At 44.7% G+C, this 26,028-nt stretch overlaps 1 protein-coding gene across 1 annotated transcript in view; it reads left to right on the top strand.

Moving 5' to 3' along the window:
* The window catches only part of CDK5RAP2 (CDK5 regulatory subunit associated protein 2), a 687,227-nt gene that overhangs the window by 133,484 nt on the left and 527,715 nt on the right, over positions 1–26,028 (top strand). The window contains exons 9-10 of the mRNA XM_069241280.1: positions 5,080–5,199; positions 21,029–21,121. Of these exons, the coding sequence (XP_069097381.1) occupies positions 5,080–5,199; positions 21,029–21,121 (213 nt within the window). The remainder of the gene's footprint in view (positions 1–5,079; positions 5,200–21,028; positions 21,122–26,028) is intronic.

The raw sequence follows: 26,028 nt of genomic DNA, 5'->3' as shown, positions 1-26,028 counted from the left end.
TGTCCAGAGTCGGAGATGCATCTCGAATGGAGACGATGCGTCGCACAGTCGGCAATGCAGTGCTCCTGATCCTTGCAGCAGTGTTGATGCATCGACAGCAATGCGATGTCCTTGACGTCGATGGAGATGCGCCATGGCATCAATGGGTAGGTTCTGGCAGTTGCAGCAGTTTATACCCACTTCCAAGAGCCCAGGACTGGATTGCCACACCTTGGCAGGGTCACGACTTTCAGCAAGCAAAGTCCAGGTGCTGTTCCAAGATTAGAAGAATTTGATGTCCCTGAGAGTTAGAACAGGGGGAAAGCCAACATGCCCTTGGGGTCACTCTGGGTTCAACTGGGCTGGGTCTAGTCCTTCCTCAGCAGGGCAGAGGGCAGATGGGCAGCACAGCAGAAAAGCAGTTCTTCCAAAGCAGCAGTGCAACGTGGCGGTCCTTGTAGCAGCATAGCAGTCCTTTCACCTGGCAGAGTTCTTCACAGGTCTAGTAGCGTCCTGAGTTGGTAGGGTCAGAGGTTCAGTACTTATCCCCAGTTGTGCCTTTAATGTGGGGGTGACTTCAAAAAAGTGTGCAATGAGGCCCTTTCTTCCTGCCCTGGCTCCAGACTCACTACAGGGTGTTATGCAGCCCTTAGTTTGGGGAAGGACACTTCTTATTCAGGTGTAAGTGTCCGCTTCTCCCTCACATCCTGCCAAGGATAGCCCATCAGGATGTGGATGGCCCATCAGTCGCATCAAAACTCTCTGTGTGGGGCTGTCTAGAGGGAATGCACAATGTCCAGCTGTCACCCAGGCTAAAACAAATTTAAAACAAATTGTGGAGTTTTTCACTACCAGGACATGTAGAACCTAAAGGTATATGTCCCGCCTTTTATTTACATAGCACTTTGCCCTATGGGGTACCTGGGGCCTTCCTTGGGGGTGAGTTATATGTAATAGAAGGGGAGTTTAAGGCTTGGTGAGAGGTTTTAAATGCCACGTTGACATGACAGCGTAAACTGCGCATACAGGCTCTGCAGTGACAGGCCTAAGACATGTTTAAGGGCTACTTGAGTGGGTGGCACAAGCAGTGCTGCAGTCCCACTTGTATCACTTACTTTACAATTCCTGGGCACTTGTATTGCACTTTACTAAGAGACTTATAAGTAAATTAAATATGCCAGTTTTGGATGTACCAGTCAAACATTGTTTTGGGGAGAGAGCACATGCAGTTTAGCACTGGTCAGCTGTGGTAAAGTGCTCAGAGTCCTAAGGCCAGCAAAAAAAAAGCATCATAATACGAGGCGAGACGTTTGGGAGAGGGCCACCCTAAGGCTGACATGTCGAACACAGATTGTGATATATTTTTTTGAAAGGGCTCCTATACAGGGAGTGCAGAATTATTAGGCAAATGAGTATTTTGACCACATCATCCTCTTTATGCATGTTGTCTTACTCCAAGCTGTATAGGCTCGAAAGCCTACTACCAATTAAGCATATTAGGTGATGTGCATCTCTGTAATGAGAAGGGGTGTGGTCTAATGACATCAACACCCTATATCAGGTGTGCATAATTATTAGGCAACTTCCTTTCCTTTGGCAAAATGGGTCAAAAGAAGGACTTGACAGGCTCAGAAAAGTCAAAAATAGTGAGATATCTTGCAGAGGGATGCAGCACTCTTAAAATTGCAAAGCTTCTGAAGCGTGATCATCGAACAATCAAGCGTTTCATTCAAAATAGTCAACAGGGTCGCAAGAAGCGTGTGGAAAAACCAAGGCGCAAAATAACTGCCCATGAACTGAGAAAAGTCAAGCGTTCAGCTGCCACAATGCCACTTGCCACCAGTTTGGCCATATTTCAGAGCTGCAACATCACTTGAGTGCCCAAAAGCACAAGGTGTGCAATACTCAGAGACATGGCCAAGGTAAGAAAGGCTGAAAGACGACCACCACTGAACAAGACACACAAGCTGAAACGTCAAGACAGGGCCAAGAAATATCTCAAGACTGATTTTTCTAAGGTTTTATGGACTGATGAAATGAGAGTGAGTCTTGATGGGCCAGATGGATGGGCCCGTGGCTGGATTGGTAAAGGGCAGAGAGCTCCAGTCCGACTCAGACGCCAGCAAGGTGGAGGTGGAGTACTGATTTGGGCTGGTATCATCAAAGATGAGCTTGTGGGGCCTTTTCGGGTTGAGGATGGAGTCAAGCTCAACTCCCAGTCCTACTGCCAGTTCCTGGAAGACACCTTCTTCAAGCAGTGGTACAGGAAGAAGTCTGCATCCTTCAAGAAAAACATGATTTTCATGCAGGACAATGCTCCATCACACGCGTCCAAGTACTCCACAGCGTGGCTGGCAAGAAAGGGTATAAAAGAAGGAAATCTAATGACATGGCCTCCTTGTTCACCTGATCTGAACCCCATTGAGAACCTGTGGTCCATCATCAAATGTGAGATTTACAAGGAGGGAAAACAGTACACCTCTCTGAACAGTGTCTGGGAGGCTGTGGTTGCTGCTGCACGCAATGTTGATGGTGAACAGATCAAAACACTGACAGAATCCATGGATGGCAGGCTTTTGAGTGTCCTTGCAAAGAAAGGTGGCTATATTGGTCACTGATTTGTTTTTGTTTTGTTTTTGAATGTCAGAAATGTATATTTGTGAATGTTGAGATGTTATATTGGTTTCACTGGTAATAATAAATAATTGAAATGGGTATATATTTTTTTTTGTTAAGTTGCCTAATAATTATGCACAGTGATAGTCACCTGCACACACAGATATCCCCCTAACATAGCTAAAACTAAAAACAAACTAAAAACTACTTCCAAAAATATTCAGTTTTGATATTAATGAGTTTTTTGGGTTCATTGAGAACATGGTTGTTGTTCAATAATAAAATTAATCCTCAAAAATACAACTTGCCTAATAATTCTGCACTCCCTGTATATGTTCTCCTTCGCCTTTATCATGATACAGTGGGACCCTAATTTGGCCCTCACATTCTTGATGTGCACGCCTTTTGAGACTATGCACAACTGTTTCCTAAGGTTGATGAAAATTAAGACTGTTTACTTCATTGTGATTAGTTCTGCCTGTTTTGTCAATGAGCTGGAGGTGCTGTCAGTCCATCGTCCATATACCACCTTCTTCCCTGACACATTGGTGCTTCGGACTCTGGCATTTTTTACTACATAAAATGGTATTACTACTCCATTTGGGACAGCCCATCATGCTTCACACCTTTTCCTCTCCACCACACCCCAGTGAGGAGGGGGGAGAGGCTTCATCATTTGGAGCCAAAGAGAGTCCTTAGTTTTTACGTAGATCGAGTACTGGGTGGATGACTAGCTTTTTGTTTGATTGTCTGATCCTAATAACAAAAGGGTGGTCCAGAAACATAAAAATAGTTTGAACAAGAAAGAACCTTCTGAAGGCCTCTGCGCTCATTCCACAAGAGTTAATGGTTAGGAGTATTCTGGTGTTGGATATTTTCCGGGCTGCTACGTGGCTGCGTCACCACGCCTTCCCTGGGTATTACTATCTCAACACTCAGTCTGCAGGGAGGGCCATCTTGCCTGCTTAGTCCTGCAGGACTTCTTGCAGTAAGTCCACTATTAAGACCTTTCCCCTTTTGGTGGGAGTACTTTTTTGTGGTCTATTCACCAGGTACATTTTTGGTTAGAAGTATCCATCAGAAGATCAAGTTACTTATTTTTGGTGAATGCCCTATCCAGTCACAGATTTCTCACTGTCACTGCTGTCCCTCCTCTGTGCTGTCTGAAGTGGTTTATAGGTTGCTAAAAAGTTAGGTTTTACACGCTGTCATGATTACAGTCAGTCATGGTCAAATGATGTCAAAGTTCGTAAAGGAGTTTACAAAAAAAAACTGATGTCCGCTTGCAGGGGTAGCTCCTGTTAACAGTTTTGTGATATCACTTCTGCTGCAGAGTGTCAGCACCACCTACTGGCACATGAGAGCAATTGTGTTCTTCACGTCCATTAACTGCACTAATCCTCTTTCATAAAAGTCAAACTAAGGCCTCATTCAGTGAAATACAACCGTCAGATCCAGTCCCGGAGAGAACCCACAACTCCCAGATTATACAGTCATGGGTGGATACTTTTCTTGTACACAAACGTTTTTTTTTTTAGTAATTCCCCGTTCATGAGTGGTGACTTCAGCCCTTTTAGCACTGCTTGGCAGGAAGTGACTTGCCATGTGACTGATGCTGTCTCTTTCCCAGGTTTCTGAGCCACTGTTCTGTTTGAAATTTTCTCTCAGTACAGAACCTATTTCATGACAGTTGTGTAAATAGGTCTGGGCTGGCAGGGGCAGCTGTTTTCACGATCTATTGTTTACAATATCAATAGGTGGGGATTAAGGTTCATCCCCTTCAACCATTGGCTTATTTGAATCTCCCGCTTTAATCCATTATCTGGAGTCATTGTCAGTCACATCTCACCCCACCGCAGTACTTCTCACTTATTCTGTTGGCTATTTGTGTATCATTCCAGCTCAGAGTGCTTGCACCGTGGCACATGAGGGACTTTTTTTTTACATCCACCCAGTGGTTCCCAAACTGGCAGCCGCGGCTCCCTGTTCCACCCTTAAAACTAGCCAGGGGTGCCGCAGACAGTTTGGGACCCACTGAGCTATTTCCAGTTCGGACACAAAACTACAGCCAGTGGTTCCCAAACTGTGTGCGACACCCCTGGCTACCACCACTACTTCCACCATCACTACCAAACCCTGGCTTTAATGTGTTCTTGCATGGAAAACATTATTTCTGGATGCTTGTGTTTGTAACATTAAACCCAGGTCTATTGGTTTTAGGTGCTTGTTGGAATATTATCACTTGGACAAGTTCCTCTTATGCTATAAAATAATTAGATTTGTCCTATAGTTAGAAAATTATGGGCAAAACAAAGGTTGTGCTTTAATGGTTTGAATAAAGGTTGCCTCTTGATGAAATGCTCCAAGTGCCATCTTTATTGTCTAACACTTGTTACATGCCAGTTATTAAGTATTATTCCCTTGCTCCTTGTTTTCCAGTGCTTTTGGAAAGTTGATTTTTTTTGTTGGTTATTTTCATTTTAGGCTCTTCAGATTGAACTGAAAACCAAAGCACAGGAACTTGATGTTGAAAAAAAGAATGGTTTTAAACGAGATAAAACTATTCAAGGACTAACTTTGGCTTTAAAGACAAAAGAAAAAGAGGTATGGCTGTGGGCGGCAGAAAATATCTATGCAATAATGCACTTTAAGAAGCTATGAGCTTTGTATGTACTACTCGATGGAGTACTTTGGTTTTCCCACAACGTATACCATGCATTTAGTGTACATCTGTGCATTTACTGTCCAGAAACTGTTTTGAAGAAAGGAAAACTGTGGTAGAGAACATGCCACCCACTAAAAAAGAACAGTTGCATTTGTAGGTCCAATCTGTGCAGTTTATTATTATTATTAATTTATAAAGTGCAACGTTCACCCAAAGGGCATTATGTCCCTATGACATCAACCTTGTCTATTTAGGGAAAAGCCACTTCATCGGATTTTTCCTAACACTCAGCAAATTTCCACTTCCTCTCAGGGAATCTGGCAGCTTGTTCCAAAATTGCACTGCCATGATTTGAAAAGATCTCCCACTAAGTCTTGTCTTTTTAAACCAGGATGCATACGATGACTATCTTAGGGAGCCTTAGGGGCTTATAGTGGCAGAATTTATTTTGTAATAGCCCAGGTCCAGTTCCGTTTAAGGCTTTGTGAACTATACAAATGGCCTTAAAGATACATCTTTTCTTAACAGATGATCAGTGGAGCTCTTTTAAGGTACCTGATGCAGAACCAAATATTGATTTATTCAATGCTAATTTAGCCACCATCACTTGTATCCCGTAGAGTCTTTTAAACAGGTAATCTGGAGCTCCTAGCACAGGAGTTACACTAATTGATTCTGCTTTATACTGTACACTGCACTACCAGTTTTCTGGCTGGCTGTGGAAGTAGAAGGACAATTTTTATCAGATTCCTCAAAAGTCCATGACAAGTAGCTACAGGTTTTTATTGACATGAGATTCCATAGAGAGCTTCTCGTCAATCTGGACTTCCAAATTTTAAACTGACTGGGCTGTTATTAAGTGTGTCTCATTTGTCTAAGGCCGACATTTGCTCAGAATTTGATACAGTACTTTGCCGGGGTAACAGCACATAAATTCAGTCTTACTTCTGTTAAATGTAAGTGTATACCTGCTGAGCCAGTTAGCCATCTCAGTTAATCAGGCGTGATTTTTTTCTAGCTGAGCCGCACATTATCATTCAAGGACTGTATAAATTGGCCATCATCTGCATGGTTTATAAATTACATTGCAAAAGATTTAATCATAGTCATCAGTGAATGAAGATAAACTTTAAAAAGAATGGGTCTCAAAGCTGATCCTTGTGGTACCCCATGTAAGATATATTTGAGCTCAGACTTAAATGTGGGGGGAGATATTGTTTGAGATGTCCCAAATAGATAGGAATCGATCCAATTCAGGAAGGTGCCCTCTACCCCTATCTCCTTTAATCTGCTGGGTAAGATTCTATGGTCGACGGTGTCAAAAGCAGTTGATAAATCTAATAAGATCAAAACTACTACCTGTCCACCGTCAACCCTCATCCTCCATTCATCCATCGTCTTTACTAACTCTGTGAAAGCCCATTTGCTCTGGTTCTAATAAATCATTATGTTCCAAAAAGCTTGTGAAGGAATCTTTAGCGGGTACGGAAGCCGAGAGATAGGGCGATAGTTACTGGAGCCTTTGAGGTTGACCTGAGGTTTTTTTCAGTAGGGGTGTAACTAGCGCCTTCTTCCAGACAGTATCATTCCTGTAGCTAGGGATTGGCTGCACATTTTTAGTAAATCTGGGTAGAGTTCAGTTGCCCTATCCTTCCAGGTTCTGGTGGGAATTGGATCTTTCAGGAGCTGGAAGAGATTGTCAAGGCTAGGGTTCTGAACTAAATGTTGGGGTCTAACTCATTGGTATACCTTCGTTCTGAGGGTCCTTTCTCTGTTCAGACTAGCTGTCTATTTTTATCTAATTTATAATCCAATCTATTTTTATTATGAACGAAGTTGGAAAAAATTTCACAGTTTTTGTGATGGTTCAATTGTTTGTTTTAAGAAGCCTGTGAGAGAAACCCTTTCACTACGTGAAATACCTCCTTAGATCTTTTTATTACTTTGGTGATGGTTTTCTTATATATAACTTTCTTTAGCTCTCCTAATATCCTTTATAGTCATTTATTACCATCTTTAGTTGTGGCTTATCTTTAACTAAATACGATCTGTGCCACTACCTTTCCAGCTTCCTACAATTCAATTTCCTTTCCTTAAAGGTTTCAGTAAACCAGGGTGCTGAAGGTCTTGATTTCAGCAACAGTAATTTCAAGGACATTAGTTTGTCAAGAGTACCAGTAATTGATCTGTGTAAATGTGCATAGTTTACATTTACTGTCTCAGCCTCATGAAAACAGTGTGCAGTGTTAAATATCTTTCTTCTTACATATTACACTTAAGGCTTTAATTAGAGTTTGGCGGATGGGGTACAGTGTCAAAATGTGATAGATATCCCATTGGACTGTTACAAGTGCCGTAGGCTATAATGCACTTAACCTACAGATGTGACATCTGCCACATTTGTGCTGGAGTATTCCCAAAAGCCAAACTCAAAGAAAGTCCCTTTGTCCTGAGATCCCACCATACCTTTTACATTGCTTACCTTGCTTTGCAAGCCATGTCATTTTTAGGTAGCAGCTAAAGATATCTTGGGGACTTTCAGAAAGTTAGCCTAGTAAAGTGTGTCACTCGTGGATTACCTTTTGGTTTGTGATGTGTAACTTACACTTTTTGGCTTTCCATTTGCTGGCTTTATTTGTTTTATACTCCCCAGGTCAGTTTGTCCCTCATGTTGCCTACACTGTGATTTCTGTATTCTTCCAAGAACTTGCTTTCTTTTAACAGGCCTTTAAATCTTGTTCTTATCTCGTCACATTTGGTGTGCACTCAAAGACCAAGGTCAAATGTCAGGCACCTGTTTACTTTTCTTTCTCTGACTTCAAAGTGATAGGATTTATCTCACAATCTTGCTTTATGCTAGGGGGTAGGAAAGAGTTTTACAGGACAACATTTAAATGAACTGTGTAAGTATCTCACAATAAAGCAGAATTATGAACGCACAAATGAAGAATATTTTTTATTTTTTTAAATACATTTTTATTGGTTTTAAATGAAAAGAACAAAAAAAAAAAAGTGCAACTTGTGCTTATTACAGATGTCCTGCATCACCTATATGCAAGTGTAGTCATACAGCGAATTAAACAGTTCGCTTAACACCATTATAGTCAGTGCCACCACAGGAACAGATGGTATACTCATATTGGAAGCAACCAGCATCGTAGTCTTAGGCCATGTGGCTTCCATCTTATCCATTGCCTGTGGAGAGGGCAGTACCTTCACCCATTCCGTCCAGTCCTTTGTATGCCCTCCACCAGCCCCAAAGTTTGTGGAATTTACATGGGCACCCCCTACTACAGTATGTCACCTTTTCCTCCGCCCTATAGAGGTCCATCCCACAACGCCACTCCGGCAGGCAGGGCGTCTCCACTACGCCCCAATATCTCGCCCAGTGCACTGAAGGTTAGTTTGGCACGGGCGAGCTACATCATTGGGGATCCCAATTATTGTGTATTTGAGATCCATTGGGAGTTGCTCCCCTACTATGCTTGAATGCTCGGTAGTGCTCTGTGTCCGGTATGTCTGTATGCGGAAACCGCCCCATATTGTTTTGAAGTGTGTTGGAAACAAATATTTTAAAATCATCAAAATGAATCATTAAACTAGGTGAATTCAATTTCCACACATTTTCGTCTGTGCACGATATAGTTTTATTAGTAAAACTGTATGCCTTTGCAAATGTAATGGTCATTTCAACTGAAAATGTGTTCTGTAATGGCAGTGTGCTACCACACCATGAATACTACTCTCTGTGCCACTCCATTCCACTTTCCATCACTCCACACCACTCTACATCACTCCACTTTACACCACTCCATGCCATTACACTCTGCACCACTCTTCGCCACTTCACTCTATGCCACTTCACTCTATGCCACTTCACACTATGCCTCTCTACTCTGTACCACTCTACTCTATGTAATGCACTCTTCGCTATTCTGCACCACTGCACTCTGCGCCGCACCAGTCTACTCTGCACAGCTCCACTCTACGCCACTCTGCAACAATGCACTCTATGCCAGTACACTCTATTCCAATGCACTGTATGCCACTTCATTCTACTCGGCACCACTGCACTCTACCCCACTTTACGCCATTATACTCTATGCCACTCTGCAGAACTGCACTCTACCCTGCACCGATCCACGCCACTTCACTCTACTTTGTAACAATCTACTCTGCGCCATTCTACTCCACTCTGCCCCACTCAACTCTATGCCACTCAACTCTATGCCACTCTACTCCACTCTGCACCACTCCACTCTAAACCACTGGACTCTTTGCCTCTCTACTCTTAACTACTGCACTCTACCCAATGCACTCTACACAACTGTACTCTCTGCATCTACACTCTACCCCACTGCATTCTATGCCACTCTACATCACTGCACTCTGCACCACTGAACTCTACTCTGCACTACTCCACTCTGCTCTGCACTACTCCGTTCTGTGCCACTGCACTCGATGGCACTGTACTCTGCGCCACTCTATGCTACTCTACTCTGCACCACTCTACATCACTGCTCTTTATGCCACTCAACTCTACTCTGCACTCTAAGCCACTAGACTCTATGCCACTTGCTCTACTCCTGACTCTGCCACTCTACTACACTACTCTGTGCATCACTCAACTCTGCACCACTGCCCTCTGCATCACTCTACGCCACTCCACTCTGCACCCCTCTACTCTGCACCCCTCCACGCTGCACCACTACACTCTACTATGCACCAATCTAGTATAATCCACTGTGTTCTATGGGGCTGCATTGTATGCCTCTGAATTCAATGCCAGTACACTCAGTGCCACTATACTCTGCAACACTCTACACCAATGTTCTCTATACCAGTCCACTCTACTGTGACTCCACACTATGCTACTCCAATACATGACACACACTGCCACTCTACTCCACTTTTCACCATTCCATTTTACAACACTCCACACCACTCTCCTCTATACCACTAACTTTTAGCCATGCTGAACAGCAGCGACGCTGGTGAACTTGAATGTTAAATCACATCGCCAAAGCCAATAGCTTTGGCATAGGCGAGACCTGTTGGCTTCACCAATGCTTGTTTATTGTGCTGCTTTATCGCTGTAACATCAAGAAGGCTTCAAACAGTAACATTAATGAAGATGGTATCCTGTTTGTGATGAACGCCATTGTCTGTAGTTGTTGGGGTCAGGTCCTTGTATTTTCACTTGTAGCAGTTCTGCTGCCTTTTAATCATTTGTTGAACTGCAGTGCGAACTTCTTTGATGGTAAAGCATGTTTGGTTCCAGTGCACCAACAGACTTCCAGGTGTTGGTTGATGGTAAGTTATAGAAGTGCACTAGGAAACACTTATCACCATTTTATGGTTTTGGTGACTTGACAGGTAAAGAAAGAATGACCCATCATGAATAGGGTCTTGAGGAATGAAGGGGTGCTACTACCACAGTGTGCTGCCCTGGCCTTGCAGATGAAGAATTGTGGTCTTGCATGTATCACAGGGCATTTAATGGACATTAACTCAACTAAACTGCCTCTTGCTGGTTTCAGGAAAGGACTGGGTATCTTTGATGCAGTTAGCTTAGACCTACCTGCTTCTACCTTTTGCATCAAGACTGTCCAACACCCAGGCTGCCACCACTGCTCATGATAAGCTACAGATAGAACTTTTGATTTGGTCTCCATCCTGTTTGTGACACTGTGGACAGCCTCAGTGGGTCTTGTCCCTTGCCATTGATTCTTAGACACCACCTCCAGTCCCCATTGACACTGGCATTGACGGACTTTAGCAGTGTATATGAGCTTTGAATGAGTCTGTAATTTATTCAGAGAACTGTTGGCAAGATGGCTTGGATCTGGTCATCAGGGGAGCTTTCCGTTGAGATGAAGGTTGGTTGGTTCAATAGTAGGCTGCTCCTTTGACTCCCCCTTTCATAGCCATGTGTTAACATACCATAGCCACACTATTTCACTTTTCCTCTTTAAGGAAAGTAGGATCTCTTTCTTATCTGCCATTGGCTTGACCGCTGACCCAATCGCTTTTCTGGCACTAACTCCTCAGCTCTCCGTTCAATACCTTTTCTTGATGAATTACTGCCGTATGTCCACAACCTTCTTGATTCTGTTATGGAGACAGACATGATAACATTCCTGGCAAACAACCAATAGGTCTACAGATCTGTGGAGCAGTTTGTCAATGCAAAAAGAAAAATTGCAGCCAACCCAAACACCTAGGTAAAGACATTGTCTTTTTTTCCTTTTTATCTTTTTAATTAATACATGTTCGATGGCATTTGTGACGGTAGATTCACATTATCTGCATGCTCTTGCCATCTAGTGTTGAGTTCAAGGTGGTACAACTTGTTTTTCTTCTAGACGTATTTTCGAGTCACGGGATACAGTGGCTCCTCCTTCTCGTGAAACTGTGCATGGGCATTAAGTCCATTGTTAGATTGTTTTCTCTTTGCCATCTCATTTGAATGTGTTTTCAGGTCTCCTTCTTTGACTTGCTACGTGCAGAGACTTTCCTTCCGTCTGCTTTCCATTCGTCGGTATTGTTGTTTTGATCATGTTTCTTCATACTTACAATCCGGTTCACCTCATCAAATTGAGTAACAACCGCGTGCCATTCAGGGCGGGCAGCCACGCCCAGACACTGGCCTATCTGAACAAGGCCTACCTCCATACGACTTTGATCCTTCTTCCTACTGGCATCGAAAGATAAAAAACTGATGGAACGGACACTATTTGGATTTTGTCCTCTGTGCCATTTGAAGTTTTCACACACCGATCACCACCAGGTATGCCTTTTGCCGAATCACCACAAGACTGCCTGTGAAGTGTGCTGATCGCTCAGATGGAACAAAACTCTTCCGAACCGGAGAGCGCTTAGGCTAGTGATGGCACAGAAATCTCTGGAAGACACCCCAGATCTCTTTGGTGAGGAACAGCATCAGGAGGAGCCGAACTCGAGGAGACCTACTCTATACAGGGTTTGGACTACAACATCCAGTCTGACATCGGGAGTTAGGATGTGACTCCAGCACACACTGTGAGTAGATAAAACCCTTCTACCCCCACAAAAGCTCTGAAAAAAGCCCACCATGAGGTCAATGTGCCACCACTGATATCAGGCCATGGTCAGTCATGGAAAATTACTTCCGGTTCCCTGCCTCTCAACTCTGCACTGAAAACCACAAAGGACGCTACAAGGCCTTCGGCCTCGCCCTCGAACATTCTGGCCCAAAAGTCTGTAACCAAACACTCGGCACTGACCGTGTCGCACCAACCCGGAGCAGCGGAACTTCAGGTTCGCCACCGAAAAAGGTGCAGATCTCAAAGCATTCGGTACAGAAAAATCAGGATACTCCCTTGGAGCTGATGGACTCGAGCCATTCCTCAGCAACACCATCTCCAATTGAGTCAATTTTAGAGACAGTAGGCGCTAAGCCGTTTAGAATACACGTACAGGAAGGTACAGGACGCATTGTGGCTCCCCTTCCTTTAATCCTCAAAAGGAAAATAACTTTCCAAGAGGCCATTGACACCTCACCTCCTCAGAAGAAAGTTCAAAAGGACAAGGCCAGCACTTCAGTAACCAAGCCTCTTCCTCCTCCTGAACCAACTTCTTCACCACCTCCTCTCCCCGCTTCTTCTCAGCCCCATCTCTTCCTCCTACTACAGGATATCTTACCCTTCAGGGATCACCACTATTTCATGGGGAATATTTGAGACACACTACAAGACCAAGACCTTTGGCACTCATATGACCCAGATTGAACTATATCTCCAGATTCGGATCTATATCCTGTACGTCATTCACCCTCTGAAGACACAACTGGCTACCAGCAGGTTATTGCTAGAGCTGCTGAATATCACAATGTCCAATTACACAAAGATCCTGTAGAGCAGGACTTTTTATTCAAGACTCTCACCCCCACACGCAGACATCCATTATCTCCCAATGTTAACAGGGATGCCTCGTCACGCAGTTGACATCTTTAAAGAGCCTGTCCGCTCAAGAATTATTAAGGGTGGGCAAAAAATACAAGCCGGCCCATTTTGGATCCCTTCTTTATGAATTCCCAAGCACCACCAAATTCTATAGTTGCTATCACTGCCAGAAAAAGAGCCAACAGTCCGGCAACAGTCAGGCAAGTGGTGACTCTCCTCCACTTGATAAGGAGAGCAGGAAACTTGATGCAGCTGGCAAGAGACAGGGTGTGCAAGCTGTCAATTATTGGCACAGTGCTAATTCACAGGCCTTACTGGCAAGATATGACTGGGCTCACTGGGATGAAATGGAGGAGCTCCTTCAATATCTCCTAGATGTGCACCGGAAAAGAAAACAGCAGATTGTATCTGAAGGACAAACAATTGCCAGCAACTCGATCCGGCGTGCACTAGACGCCGCGGATACAGCAGCAAGTGAGGGTTAACACCAGTGTCCTATTAAGAAGGCATGCATGGCTTCGGAGCTCTGAATTCAAGCCAGAAATCCAGCAAACAGTACTTAACATGCTGTTCAATAGGGAGCACCTTTTCAGTCATCAAGTTAGTAAAAAAGGATACAGAAACCGCAAAGGTTATTGGGGCACTTAAGTCCCAAGCACATCAGGGCTATTTTCGCCACCCAACATATAGAGGAGGATATAGATCAGCAGCTACCTCTGAGACCTCCACCACACAGACTAAATGTGCTGCAACCTATTATTCACAAGGCTCATTCAGAGGATCATACAGCGGCAATAATAGCAAAGGCAGGAGCTAAAACACCACCTCCTGAGGATTACCAATATTGGGAAAACTCTATTTGCACCTCCCCAAACCCCACACCATTCCCAGAGGGGGGGCTTCCTTCAACAGTATTTCAAAGAATGGGCAGATATAACAACAGACCTTTGGGTCCTATCCAATATGGTTACTGTCTGGAGCTCACATCTAAGTATTCCACCTCGCACAGACAGATTATTTTATAATTATCTCGCTCTTCTAAAAGAGGGGGTACAATCTCTTATTCTCAAAAGTGCCATAGAAGAATTACCCTTACAGTACCAAGGGACAGATGTATATTCCCTATACTATAAGACCTTTACTGGATCTGCGACCCTTAGCCCACTACATTCTATCAGAACACTTCTATATGGTCACTCTTTAGGATGTCATTCAGTTTCTACAATTAGAAGACTTCATGACAGCTCTACATTTAAATGACCCCCTACTTTCACATACCCATCCACCATGGAAACCACAAATACCTAAGGCTTGTAGTGGCAGGAAAACATTATCAATTGAAGGTGCTCCCTATTTGATTAAAAAACGCACTGGTGGCATTTACCAAGAACCTAGCCCTCATTGCAGCACATCTCAGAAGACAACAAATACATGTATTTCCTTACCTGGACAACTGGCTGATCGAAGCCATCATGTTACACTTGTGTCAGGCCCATACTCAAACCATGGTGAATCTTCTTCACAAATATGGGTTCACCATCAGTTTTCTCAAATCCCACTTGCAACCACTTCAGGTCCACCCATGTCCAGGGGCCGTACTCAATGTGAAGCAGGGGATAGCATACCCAAATCCAGCCCGTATGCAAAGTTTCCAGCAACTTCTTCCACAGTTTCAGGAGAATCACACTCACATAGTCAGGACTGTTATGCGTTTCTTGGGGAAGATGTCATCCTGATGGCATCCTTTGTTGCCATTGTACCACAAACCAGGCATCACATGCGTCCACTACAGCAATGCCTATCTCAGCATTGGTCGCATTCACAGGGTCACCTTGAAGATCGAGAGTTGTTAAGACCGCCATACTCACTGATCTCTGCAATTGTGGAACTCCACCAACCTATTAGAAGGGTGGCCTTTTCGAGACCCTGTGCCTCAAATCAATCTAACCACAAATGCATCCCTAAGAGTCTGGGGTGTGCATCTTCAAAACATTACAGTGCAAGGCCTCTGGGATCTCAATCAGCAATCCATGCACATCAGTTACCTAGAGCTTCAGGCAGTGTTTTTCCAGCTCTGAAATCTTTCCTTTCTCACCTGTTGCACAAACTTGTCTTAGCCAGGACGGACACAGTGACAACATTTTATTATCTACAAAAACAGTGGGGGACATGGTTATCTCAGTTCCTGCAACTTGCTCAGACAATATGGTAGTAGGCACTTCACCAGCACATTCACTTAGTGGCAGAATATCTCCCAGGGATGGGCAACGACTTTGCAGACCTGCTCAGCAGGATACCTCAACAAGTTCACGAATTGGAACTCCACCCACAAGTACTTCAAAAGTACTTCCAAAAGTGGGGACAGCCGCAAATAGACCTTTTTGCAACAGAAGAAGGCCCAAAATGCCTAAGCTTCGCGTTCCAGACAGCTTCACCCTCTATCTAAGGTTAGTGCTAAATGGATGAATTGATCATGGTTATTTGTCTACGCTTTTCCACCTCTCTCTCATATTCCATTCCTGATTTGGAAACTCAGACAGATCTCACTAGCCATGATACTAGTAGCTCCCACCAGCCATGGTTCACTACACTTCTGGACCTCTCAAGTTCCACATGAGAAACCCCCCAACAGACAGGACCTTTTCACATAGCAAGAAGGACAGATTAGACATCCAGATCCCAAATCACTCAACCTTGCGATATGGCTCCTGAAGTCATTGAGTTTGGTTACCTTGAATTACCTACTGAATGCATCGACATTCTTAAGGAAGCTTGTAGACCCTCATATAGAGCCTGTTACTCAGCAAAACGGAAACTTTTAGTTTTTTACTGTCAATCCAAGCAAACTGACCCATTAAACCTTCTGTCCAAGAAATTATTTGCTACTTAATTCACTTACAGTAATCAAACTCAGTTTACACTTCTATCCATTTACATCTTACATTCTTCTTTATTCATAATACTAATAATTAAACCTCCATTGAAGGCTTTAAAAGAGTAATCCCACATAGGCTACCTCCGGTGCAGTCCTGGAACCTTAAAATTGTGCACATGGGGCTACCTTTTGAGCCACTTCATTCGTATCCTATTCAGTTCCTATCTTGGAAAGTGGCATTTTTAATTGGTATTACTTCTCTCTGACGTGTAAATGAGCTTAAAGCTTTAACATCAGAAGAACTTTTCTTTAAAATAAACAAGACAAGGTAGCCCTTCCGACAAACCCTAGGTTCCTACTTTAGGTGGTTTCTTAATTCCATATCAATCAAACCATTAAGTTGCCAGTTTTCCTTCCATAGCCTGACTCAGTGGCAGAAAGAGCACTTCACTCTTTAGATGTGAAAAGGGCACTCGTGTTAAATTGACAGAACTAAAGAATTTAGAAAAACCAAATAGCTTTTTGTAGCTTTTTCGGTACCACACAAGGGTTATGCAATCTCAAAGAATAGAATTGCTAGGTGGATTGTTAAATGCATATGGACTTGTTATGCTAAAGCAAACAGAGAATTACCTCTAAAGCCACGGGCACATTTCATAATGGAAAAAAGGTGCCGTAATGGTGTTTTTGGAAACATTTCTGTTAGCTGACGTGTAAAACAGCAACTTGGTCTACAGCACGTACATTCACAAAGCATTACTGTGTAGATGTACTAGCTCGTCAGCAAGCTAATGTAGGACATGCTGTCGTAAGAACACTTTTTCAGGCAACTGCAACTCCCACTGGCTAGCCACCGCTTTATGGAGGGACTGCTTTATAGTCTATGAAGAGCATGTGTATCTACAGTCATACTTGCCATCAAACAGAAAATGTTACTTACCCACTAGACATCTGTTTGTGGCATGTAGTGCTGTAGATTCGCATGCACCCACCCTCCTCCTTAGAATCCTGTGAATGTTTTCAATTACCTCACAATTGTATATTTGTAAATACACTTGCAGAGACATTTTTTCTGTCTGTACTTCTATTACTCTCTCTCTCTCACCCGCCTGTGGGAAAACACTCTAACAAAGGGCTCAGTGCCCATGCACAGTATCACCGAGAAAGGGGAGCCACTTTATCCTGTGACTTGATCAAAACGGCTCAAAGAAAAACAAGTTGTAGCACTCCGAACCCAACACTAAACGGCAGGAGTATGTAGAGCATAGCATGTGACTCTACAGCACTACATGCCACAAACAGATGTCTACTGGGTAAGTAACATTTTCCATATGTATTTGGTGGGGAGTCAGCTCATTAGTTGGGAAAATGAAAGAGGTGGGTGACACCTTTCTGGTGATTCAATTGCTCCTCCGCCTTGGCCATCACCTGTACTTGGAGGCTCCAACCCAACTACTAATTGGCTATCAAAAAGAGTCTATCATTGGCTCTTTAATGCTCAGTTGTGTGAGCAGAGGATCGTACCTGAATACTACACATGCGCAGAAACAAGCTCTGCTCAACTTTGGTGTCCAGTTTTCATAAACCTCTTTGAGTCTTGCCAGTGCACTTGATTGTAAATTGAGAAACACTGGGACTAAGAGTAAAAGTAACCATAGTGTAAGGAAATGCCTCCTTGGCATGGTTACCGCCTGACTTTTTTTGCCTTTGCTGATGCTAAGTTATGATTTGAAAGTGTGCTTGGGACCCTGCTAACCAGGCCCCAGCACCAGTGTTCTTTCCCTAAACTGCACTTTTGTCTCCACAATTGGCACAACCCTGGCACCCAGGTAAGTCCCTTGTAACTGGTACCCCTGGTACTAAGGGCCCTGATGCCAGGGAAGGTCTCTAAGGGCTGCAGCATGTCTTATGCCGTCCTAGGGACCCCTCACTCAGTACAAGCACACTGCGTCACAGCTTGTGTGTGCTGGTGGGGAGAAAATGACTAAGTCGACATGGCACTCCCCTGAGAGTGCCATGCCAACCTCACACTGCCTGTGGCATAGGTAAATCACCCCTCTAGCAGGCCTTGCAGCCCTAAGGCAGGGTGCACTATACCACAGGTGAGGGCATATGTGTATGAGCACTATGCCCCTACAGTGGCTAAGCAAAACCTTAGACATTGTAAGTGCAGGGTAGCCATAAGAGTATATGGTCTGGGAGTTTGTCAAACACAAACTCCACAGTTCCATAATGGCTACACTGAAAACGGGGAAGTTTGGTATCAAACTTCTCAGCACAATAAATGCACACTTATGCCAGTGTACAATTTATTGTAAAATACATCTTAGAGATGCCTCCTGAAAACATACCCGCCTTCCAGTGTAGGCTGACCAGTTCTGCCAGCCTGCCACACACCAGGCATGTTGCTGGCCACATGGGGAGAGTGCCTTTGTCACTCTATGGCCAGAAACAAAGCCTGTACTGGGTGGAGGTGCTTCTCACCTCCCCCTGCAGGAACTGTAACACCTGGTGGTGCTGCCACTCCGGCCACTGCCACCACTTTTGGCGGCAAGGCTGGAGGAGATAATGAGAAAAATAAGGAGGAGTCACCCACCAGTCAGGACAGCCCCTAAGGTGTCCTGAGCTGACGTGACCCCTGCCTTGAGAAATCCTCCATCCTGAGTTTGGAGGATTCCCCCAATAGGATTAGGGATGTGTACCCCTCCCCACAGGGAGGTGGCACAAAAAGGGTGTAGCCACCCTCCAGGACATTAGTCATTGGCTACTGCCCTCCCAGACCTAAACACACCCCTAAATTCAGTATTTAGGGGCTCCCCAGAACCTAGAAAACTAGATTCCTGCAACCTTAACAAGAAGGACTGCTGACCTGAAGCCCTGCAGAGAACACTGGGACGACAACTGCTTTGGCCCCAGCCCTACCGGCCTTTCTCCCAACTTCAAAGAAAACTGCAACAGCTACGCATCCAACAGGGACCAGCGACATCTGAAGCCTCAGAGGACTGCCCTGCACCCAAGGACCAAGAAACTCACGTGAACAGCGGCTCGGTTCAAAATCCTGCAACTTCTTTGCAACAGAGAAGCAACTTTAAAGACTTCACGTTTCCCGCCGAAAGTGTGAGACTTTCCACTCTGCACCCGATGCCCCCGACTCGACCTGCAGAAAACAAACACCTCAGGGAGGACTCCCCGGCGATTGCGAGCCTGTGAGTAACCAGAGACGACCCCACTGAGCCCCCACAGCGACGCCTGCAGAGCGAATCCAGAGGCTTCCCCTGACCGCCTGTAACATGGGACCTGATGCCTGGAACCAACACTGCACCTGCAGCCCCCAGGATCTGAAGGAACCAAACTCCAAAAACCAAAGTGCAGGAGCGACCCTCTGCCTAGCCCAGGTGGCGGCTACCCCGAGGAGCCCCCCGTGCCTGCCTGCATCGTTGAAGTGACCCCCGGGTCCCTCCATTACTTTCCATCTAAAACCCGACGCCTGTTTGCACACTGCGTCTGGCCGCCCCTGTGCCGCTGAGGGTGTACTTTCTGTGCCCCCAGTGCCCTACAAAACCCCCCTGGTCTGCTTCCCGAGGACACGGGTACTTCACGGCTGGCAGACTTGAACCGGGGCACCCCTGTTCTCCATTGAAGCCTATGTGTTTTGGGCACCTCTTTGACCTCTGCACCTGACCGGCCCTGAGCTGCTGGTGTGGTAACTTACCTCCCCAAGGAACTGTTGATTTTTGCACTGTGTCCACTTTGAAAATAGCTTATTGCCATTTTTACAAAGACTGTATATGATATTGCTTTTATTCAAAGTTCCTAAAGTATCTAAGTGAAGTACCTTACATTTAAAGTATTACTTGTAAATCTTGAACCTGTGGTTCTTAAAATAAACTAAGATAGGATATTTTTCAATATATAAACCTATTGGCCTGGATTAAGTCTTTGAGTGTGTGTTCCTCATTTATTGCTTGTGTGTGTACAACAAATGCTAAACACTACCCTCTGATAAGCCTACTGCTCGACCATACTACCACAAAATAGAGCATTAGAATGATCTCTTTTTGCCACTATCTTACCTCTAAGTGGAACCCTTGGACTCTGTGCACACTATTTCTTACTTTGAAATAATATATACAGAGCCAAGTTCCTACACATAGTTAGTATTACTCTTCTCTTAGACATTCAGCGCATTTAACTGTTTGTTTTGCTGCCTTTCCTTGTTCCATATGAAACAATACTATCTTTGTAGGCTTAGAAAATGAATTGATGTGCCTAATGTGTGTATGTGATGTGATGTGGGCTTGTATTGGGAGTCCCCAAATCATCTATTTTGTAACCAGCAAAGGCACTTAGGCCCTCATTTTGACCTCGGCGGTCTATTTATTGCATGTTGGGGGTGGAGGTGGGGAGGAGGGTCCTGCCACTTTTGGGGGGGGGTTGGCACAGGGTAGGGGGTGTTTGGGAGGACTCATGGTGGGGGAGACCCCTATCAGTGCAAGGGAAGGAATTCCCTGGCACTGATAGTGCCTACCGCCATGGATTTCGTGGCAGTTCCAAACAACCTGAAATCCATGGCGGTCTGCAGGGTCCAGATACCGCCGGCGGTCTGGTGACGGCCGCCGGGCTGGAGACTGAAGTCTCAAGCCCAGCGGTCGTCACCGCCCTGGCGGTCGGAGTGGTAACCGCCATGGTCATAATTCGATTTATTTTCCGCCGGCCAAGTGGCGGTTTTACCGCCACTTCTCCTCCTTTTTTCCCTTTGGTCAGTTTGGATTTCAGCATACGAGGCGAGTGTGTATGGTGCTTTTGATGGCTAACTTATAATTGCTAATCTCAGTAAACATATTTCTTTGTTTGCAGAATAAGAAATTTTTTAGATAAGTGCAGTCCACATCGAAAGAGATCATCATGTTGGTACTCAGGTTTCTGTTTACATGTTTTGTAATCTTGTAGAATGAAGATTTCAGTCAGGAAATAGATGGCTTAAATGCATTGTTGACGAAAGCAAGAGATGCTACACACAAAGCACAGATACAGAAATTCAAGGTAAAAATGAAAATATATTTTGCGTAATCTGCACAGTGTTTAATATTTTATTTGTTACTGTTATTTGCCATTTTGTGTGTGTGTGTGTGTGTGTGTGTGTGTATATATATATATATATATATATATGTGTTGAGCTCAGAGTGTTACAAGTTGTTTTTCTTCGAAGAAGTCTTTTCGAGTCACGAGACCGAGGACTCCTCCCTTTCGGCTCCATTGCGCATGGGCGTCGACTCCATCTTAGATTGTTTGTTTTCTTTCCGCCATCGGGTTCGGACGTGTTCCTCTTCGCTCCGTATTTCGGTTCGGAAAAATAGTTAACCATCGGAAACTCTGACGGTATTGTTTGCGCTCGTTACCGGGTTAGTGCTAGCACATCGACACCGAAGAAAGAAGAGCTCCGGCTGCCCTTCGGGGCTTCCACTCCTCAGCGGGACCTGGTCGGCCCGACGGCGTCCATCTTCAAACCTCATGGACTGGACCCCCTTCTGCTTCTGCCCCAACTGCTACGCAAAGTATCCTTATACAGACCAACACTTGGTCTGTAATCTGTGTTTGTCCCTCGAACACAAAGAGGATACTTGCGAGGCCTATCGGGCATTTCGGTCCAAGAAAACACTGCGAGATCGAAGAGCTCGAAGACTCCAGATGGCGTCGACACCGGCCGGGCACATCGACGTCGACGAAGAGGAGAGATTCTCCATTTGAGATTCAGACTCGGACGAGTCCGAGAGTGAGCAGCCGAAGACGCAGCAAACCGTGAGTAAACCTGCCCCGGCAAAAACTCTCTCCAAAATAATGAAGGCCAAGGGGATGCCACCGCCAACAGGCCATGGCTTAACCCGAAAAAACGGTGACCAAACATCGGCACCAAAAAAGGCATCCCAGCAGCCGAAGACATCCGACTCTGGTTGAGATACCGGCTCCGAACAAACTCGACACCGAGAGTTCGGCACCCCGTAAGTCAAAAAGGTTTCCTCGGAGCTGAAAAAGACTGTCAAAGACTTTGGTGCCGAAACATGCGGCCTCGCAGCCGAAACCAGGCTCCTATACAGAGGAACAAGGCATTTCAACTCAATTACAAGGTCACAGATTCGAACAAGAACTGGGCATGGGAAAGCCAGACCATACCCAGAGGAGGTTGCATATACAAAAAGACACAGGGAAAATACGAACTCTTCCTCTAATAAAGATGAAGCGCAAGCTGGCATTCCAAGAAACGGAACTGCAGCCAAAAGCTAAAGTGGCTAAAGAAAAGACACCACCACAATTCTCGCCACAGCAATCGCCATCACATTCGCCACATCTGTCCCCGGTAGCGACACCCCCAATGATGCAGTCACCGACACACACGGGGATGTCCCAAGATGACCTGGATGCGTGGGATTTACATGATGCACCGGTCTCAGACAATAGTCCTGATTGCTACCCGGCAAGGGCGTCACCACCTGAGGACAGCACTGCATACATGCAGGTGGTTGCAAGGGCAGCTACATTCCATAATGTAGCATTGCATGCAGAGCCCATAGAGGACGACTTTTTGTTCAACACCCTGTCATCTACTCACAGTCAATGCCAAAGCTTGCCAATGCTGCCAGGCATGTTAAAACACGCCAAACAAGTGTTTCAGGACCCAGTAAAAGGCAGAGCCATCACGCCTAGGGTGGAGAAGAAATATAAACCTCCCCTACTGACCCTGTTTATATCACACAACAATTAACTCCTGATTCGGTGGTAGTGGGAGCAGCCCGGAAAAGGGCAAATTCCCAAACCTCAGGGGACGCACCACCGCCCGACAATGAAAGTTGGAAATTCGATGCAGCAGGCAAGAGGGTGGCAGCACAGGCAGCCAATCAATGGTGGATTGCCAATTCCCAAGCTCTACTGGCTCCATACGACAGGGCACATTGGGATGAAATGCAACATCTCATTCAACACCTTCCCAAAGAGTTCCACAAACGTGCCCAACAGGTTGTTGAGGAGGGCCAAGCTATCTCGAACAACCAAATAAGGTCGGCTATGGACTCAGCAGACACGGCGGCAAGGACAGTGAACACGGCAGTAACCATTCGTAGACACGCATGGTTACGAACCTCTGGATTTAAGCCTGAAATCCAGCAGGCGGTGCTGTATATGCCTTTCAACTAACAACAATTGTTTGGGCCGGAGGTGGATACAGCAATAGAAAAACTGAAAAAAGACACGGACACGGCCAAAGCCATGGGCGTGCTCTACTCCCCACAGAGCAAAGGCACTTTTAGGAAGCCGCACTTTAGAGGGGGGTTTTGTGCCCAAACCACAGAGCCTTCCACCTCACAAGTCAGACCCAAATATCAGGGCCAGTATCAGAGAGGAGGTTTTCGAGGACAATATAGGGGTGGGCAGTTCCCTAAAACAAGAGGGAAATACCAGAGCCCAAAAACCCCACAAACCAAACAGTGTCTTCAATGTCGCAAACCCCCACCACACAACACCAGTGGGGGGGAGACTTACAGATTATTACCACAACTGGGAACACATAACTACGGACGCGTGGGTCCTAGCCATTATCCAACATGGTTATTGCATAGAATTCCTACATTTGCCACCAGATGTGCCTCCAAGAGCACACAATATGTCCAAACAACACTTAGAACTGTTACAACTAGAAGTCCAAGCATTGTTACAAAAAGAAGCAATAGAACTAGTCCCCAACCATCAAAGAGGAACAGGTGTTTACTCCCTGTATTTCCTAATTCCAAAAAAGGACAAAACACTGAGACCCATATTAGACCTCAGAACACTGAATCTTTACATCAAATCAGATCACTTTCACATGGTGACACTTCAAGACGTGATTCCCTTGCTCAAACAACAGGACTACATGTCAACATTAGATCTCAAGGATGCTTATTTCCACATACCCATACATCCTTCCCACAGGAAATACTTAAGGTTTGTAATCCAAGGCGTGCATTACCTATTCAAAGTGTTACCATTCGGCATAACAACAGCCCCAAGGGTATTCACAAAATGCCTTGCAGTGGTAGCCGCTCACATCAGGAGACAGCACATGCACGTATTCCCCTACTTAGACGATTGGTTAAAAAAAACCAGCACTCAGCAGCAGTGTCTTCTACACACAAAATACGTCATAGAAACCCTTCACAATTTAGGGTTCTCTATAAACTACCATAAATCACATATACAACCGTGTCAAATACAACAATACTTAGGAGCAACAATCAACACACAAAATGGGATTGCCACTCCAAGTCCACAAAGGGTACAAGCCTTCCAAAATGTAATACTAAACATGTACCCAACCCAACACTGAGGTTTGTAATGAAACTCCTAGGCATGATGTCTTCATGCATAGCCATTGTCCTAAACGCAAGACTACACATGCGGCCCTTACAACAGTGCCTAGCAACACAATGAACACAAGCACAGGGTCAACTTCAAGATCGAGTGTTAATAGACCGCCAAACACACTTCTCGCTTCAATGGTGGAATCCTATAAATTTAAACCAAGGGCGGCCATGCCAAGACCCATTGCCTCAATACGTGATCACAACAGATGCTTCCATGATGGGGTGGGGAGCACACCTCAACCAGCACAGTATACAGGGACAATGGGACGTTCAACAAAGGCAACTGCATATAAATCATTTAGAGCTGTTAGCAGTGTTTCTAGCATTGAAAACATTTCAACCCCTAATAGTCCACAAACACATTCTTGTCAAAAAAGACAACATGACAACAATGTATTACTTAAACAAGGAGGGACACACTCATCACAACTGTGTCTATTAGCACAAAAGATTTGGCATTGGGCGATTCACAATCACATTCGCCTTACAGCACAGTACATCCCAGGGATTCAAAACCAGTTGGCCGACAATCTCAGTCGAGATCACCAACAGACACACGAATGGGAAATTCATCCCCAGATACTACAAACTTACTTTCTACGCTGGGGAACACCTGAAATAGACCTATTCGCAACAAAAGAAAACGCAAAATGCCAAAACTTTGCGTCCAGGTATCCACACCCTCAGTCCAAAGGCAATGCGTTATGGATGAGTTGGTCAGGAATATTTGCCTACGCTTTTCCCCCTCTCCCACTCCTTACTTATCTGGTAAACAAATTGAGTCAAAACAAACTCAAACTAATACTAATAGCACCAACCTGGGCTCGCCAACCATGGCATACAACACTACTGGACCTGTCAGTAGCACCTCATATCAAACTACTAAACACACCAGATCTGTTAACTCAACACAAACAGCAGATCAGACACCCGAATCCAGCATTGCTCAATCTAGCAATCTGGCTCATGAAGTCTTAGAATTTGGCCATTTAGACCTTACACAAGAATGTATAGAGGTCATTAAGCAAGCTAGAAAACCTACTACAAGACATTGTTACGCAAACAAGTGGTAAAGATTTGTTTATTACTGCCATAATAATCAAATTCAACCACTACATGCTTCTGCAAAAAACATTGTAAGCTATTTATTACACTTACAAAAATCAAAACTAGCATTTTCTTCTATCAAAATACATCTCACAGGCAATATCTGCCTATCTGTCAATATTGTATTGACACGACTCATGGGTCCACCATTTGAACCCATGCACTCCTGTGAGATGCAGTACTTAACCTGGAAAGTAGCCTTCCTAATAGCTATCACATCTCTTAGAAGAGGAAGTGAAATTCAAGCATTTACTATACAAGAACCTTTTATACAAATACATAAACATAAAGTGGTTCTCTGTACAAATCCCAAATTCTTACCAAAAGTTATATCACCGTTCCACCTAAACCAAACAGTGGAACTCCCAGTCTTTTTTCCACAACCAGACTCACTAGCCGAAAGAGCCTTACATACGTTAGACATCAAAAGAGCACTAATGTATTACATTG

This window comes from Pleurodeles waltl, chromosome 6, assembly GCF_031143425.1.
Source record: "Pleurodeles waltl isolate 20211129_DDA chromosome 6, aPleWal1.hap1.20221129, whole genome shotgun sequence".
NCBI classification, from domain to species: Eukaryota; Metazoa; Chordata; class Amphibia; order Caudata; family Salamandridae; genus Pleurodeles; species Pleurodeles waltl.
The sequence above is the reverse complement of the archived record's forward strand: the minus strand, read 5'-3'. Positions and strand labels throughout refer to the sequence as shown.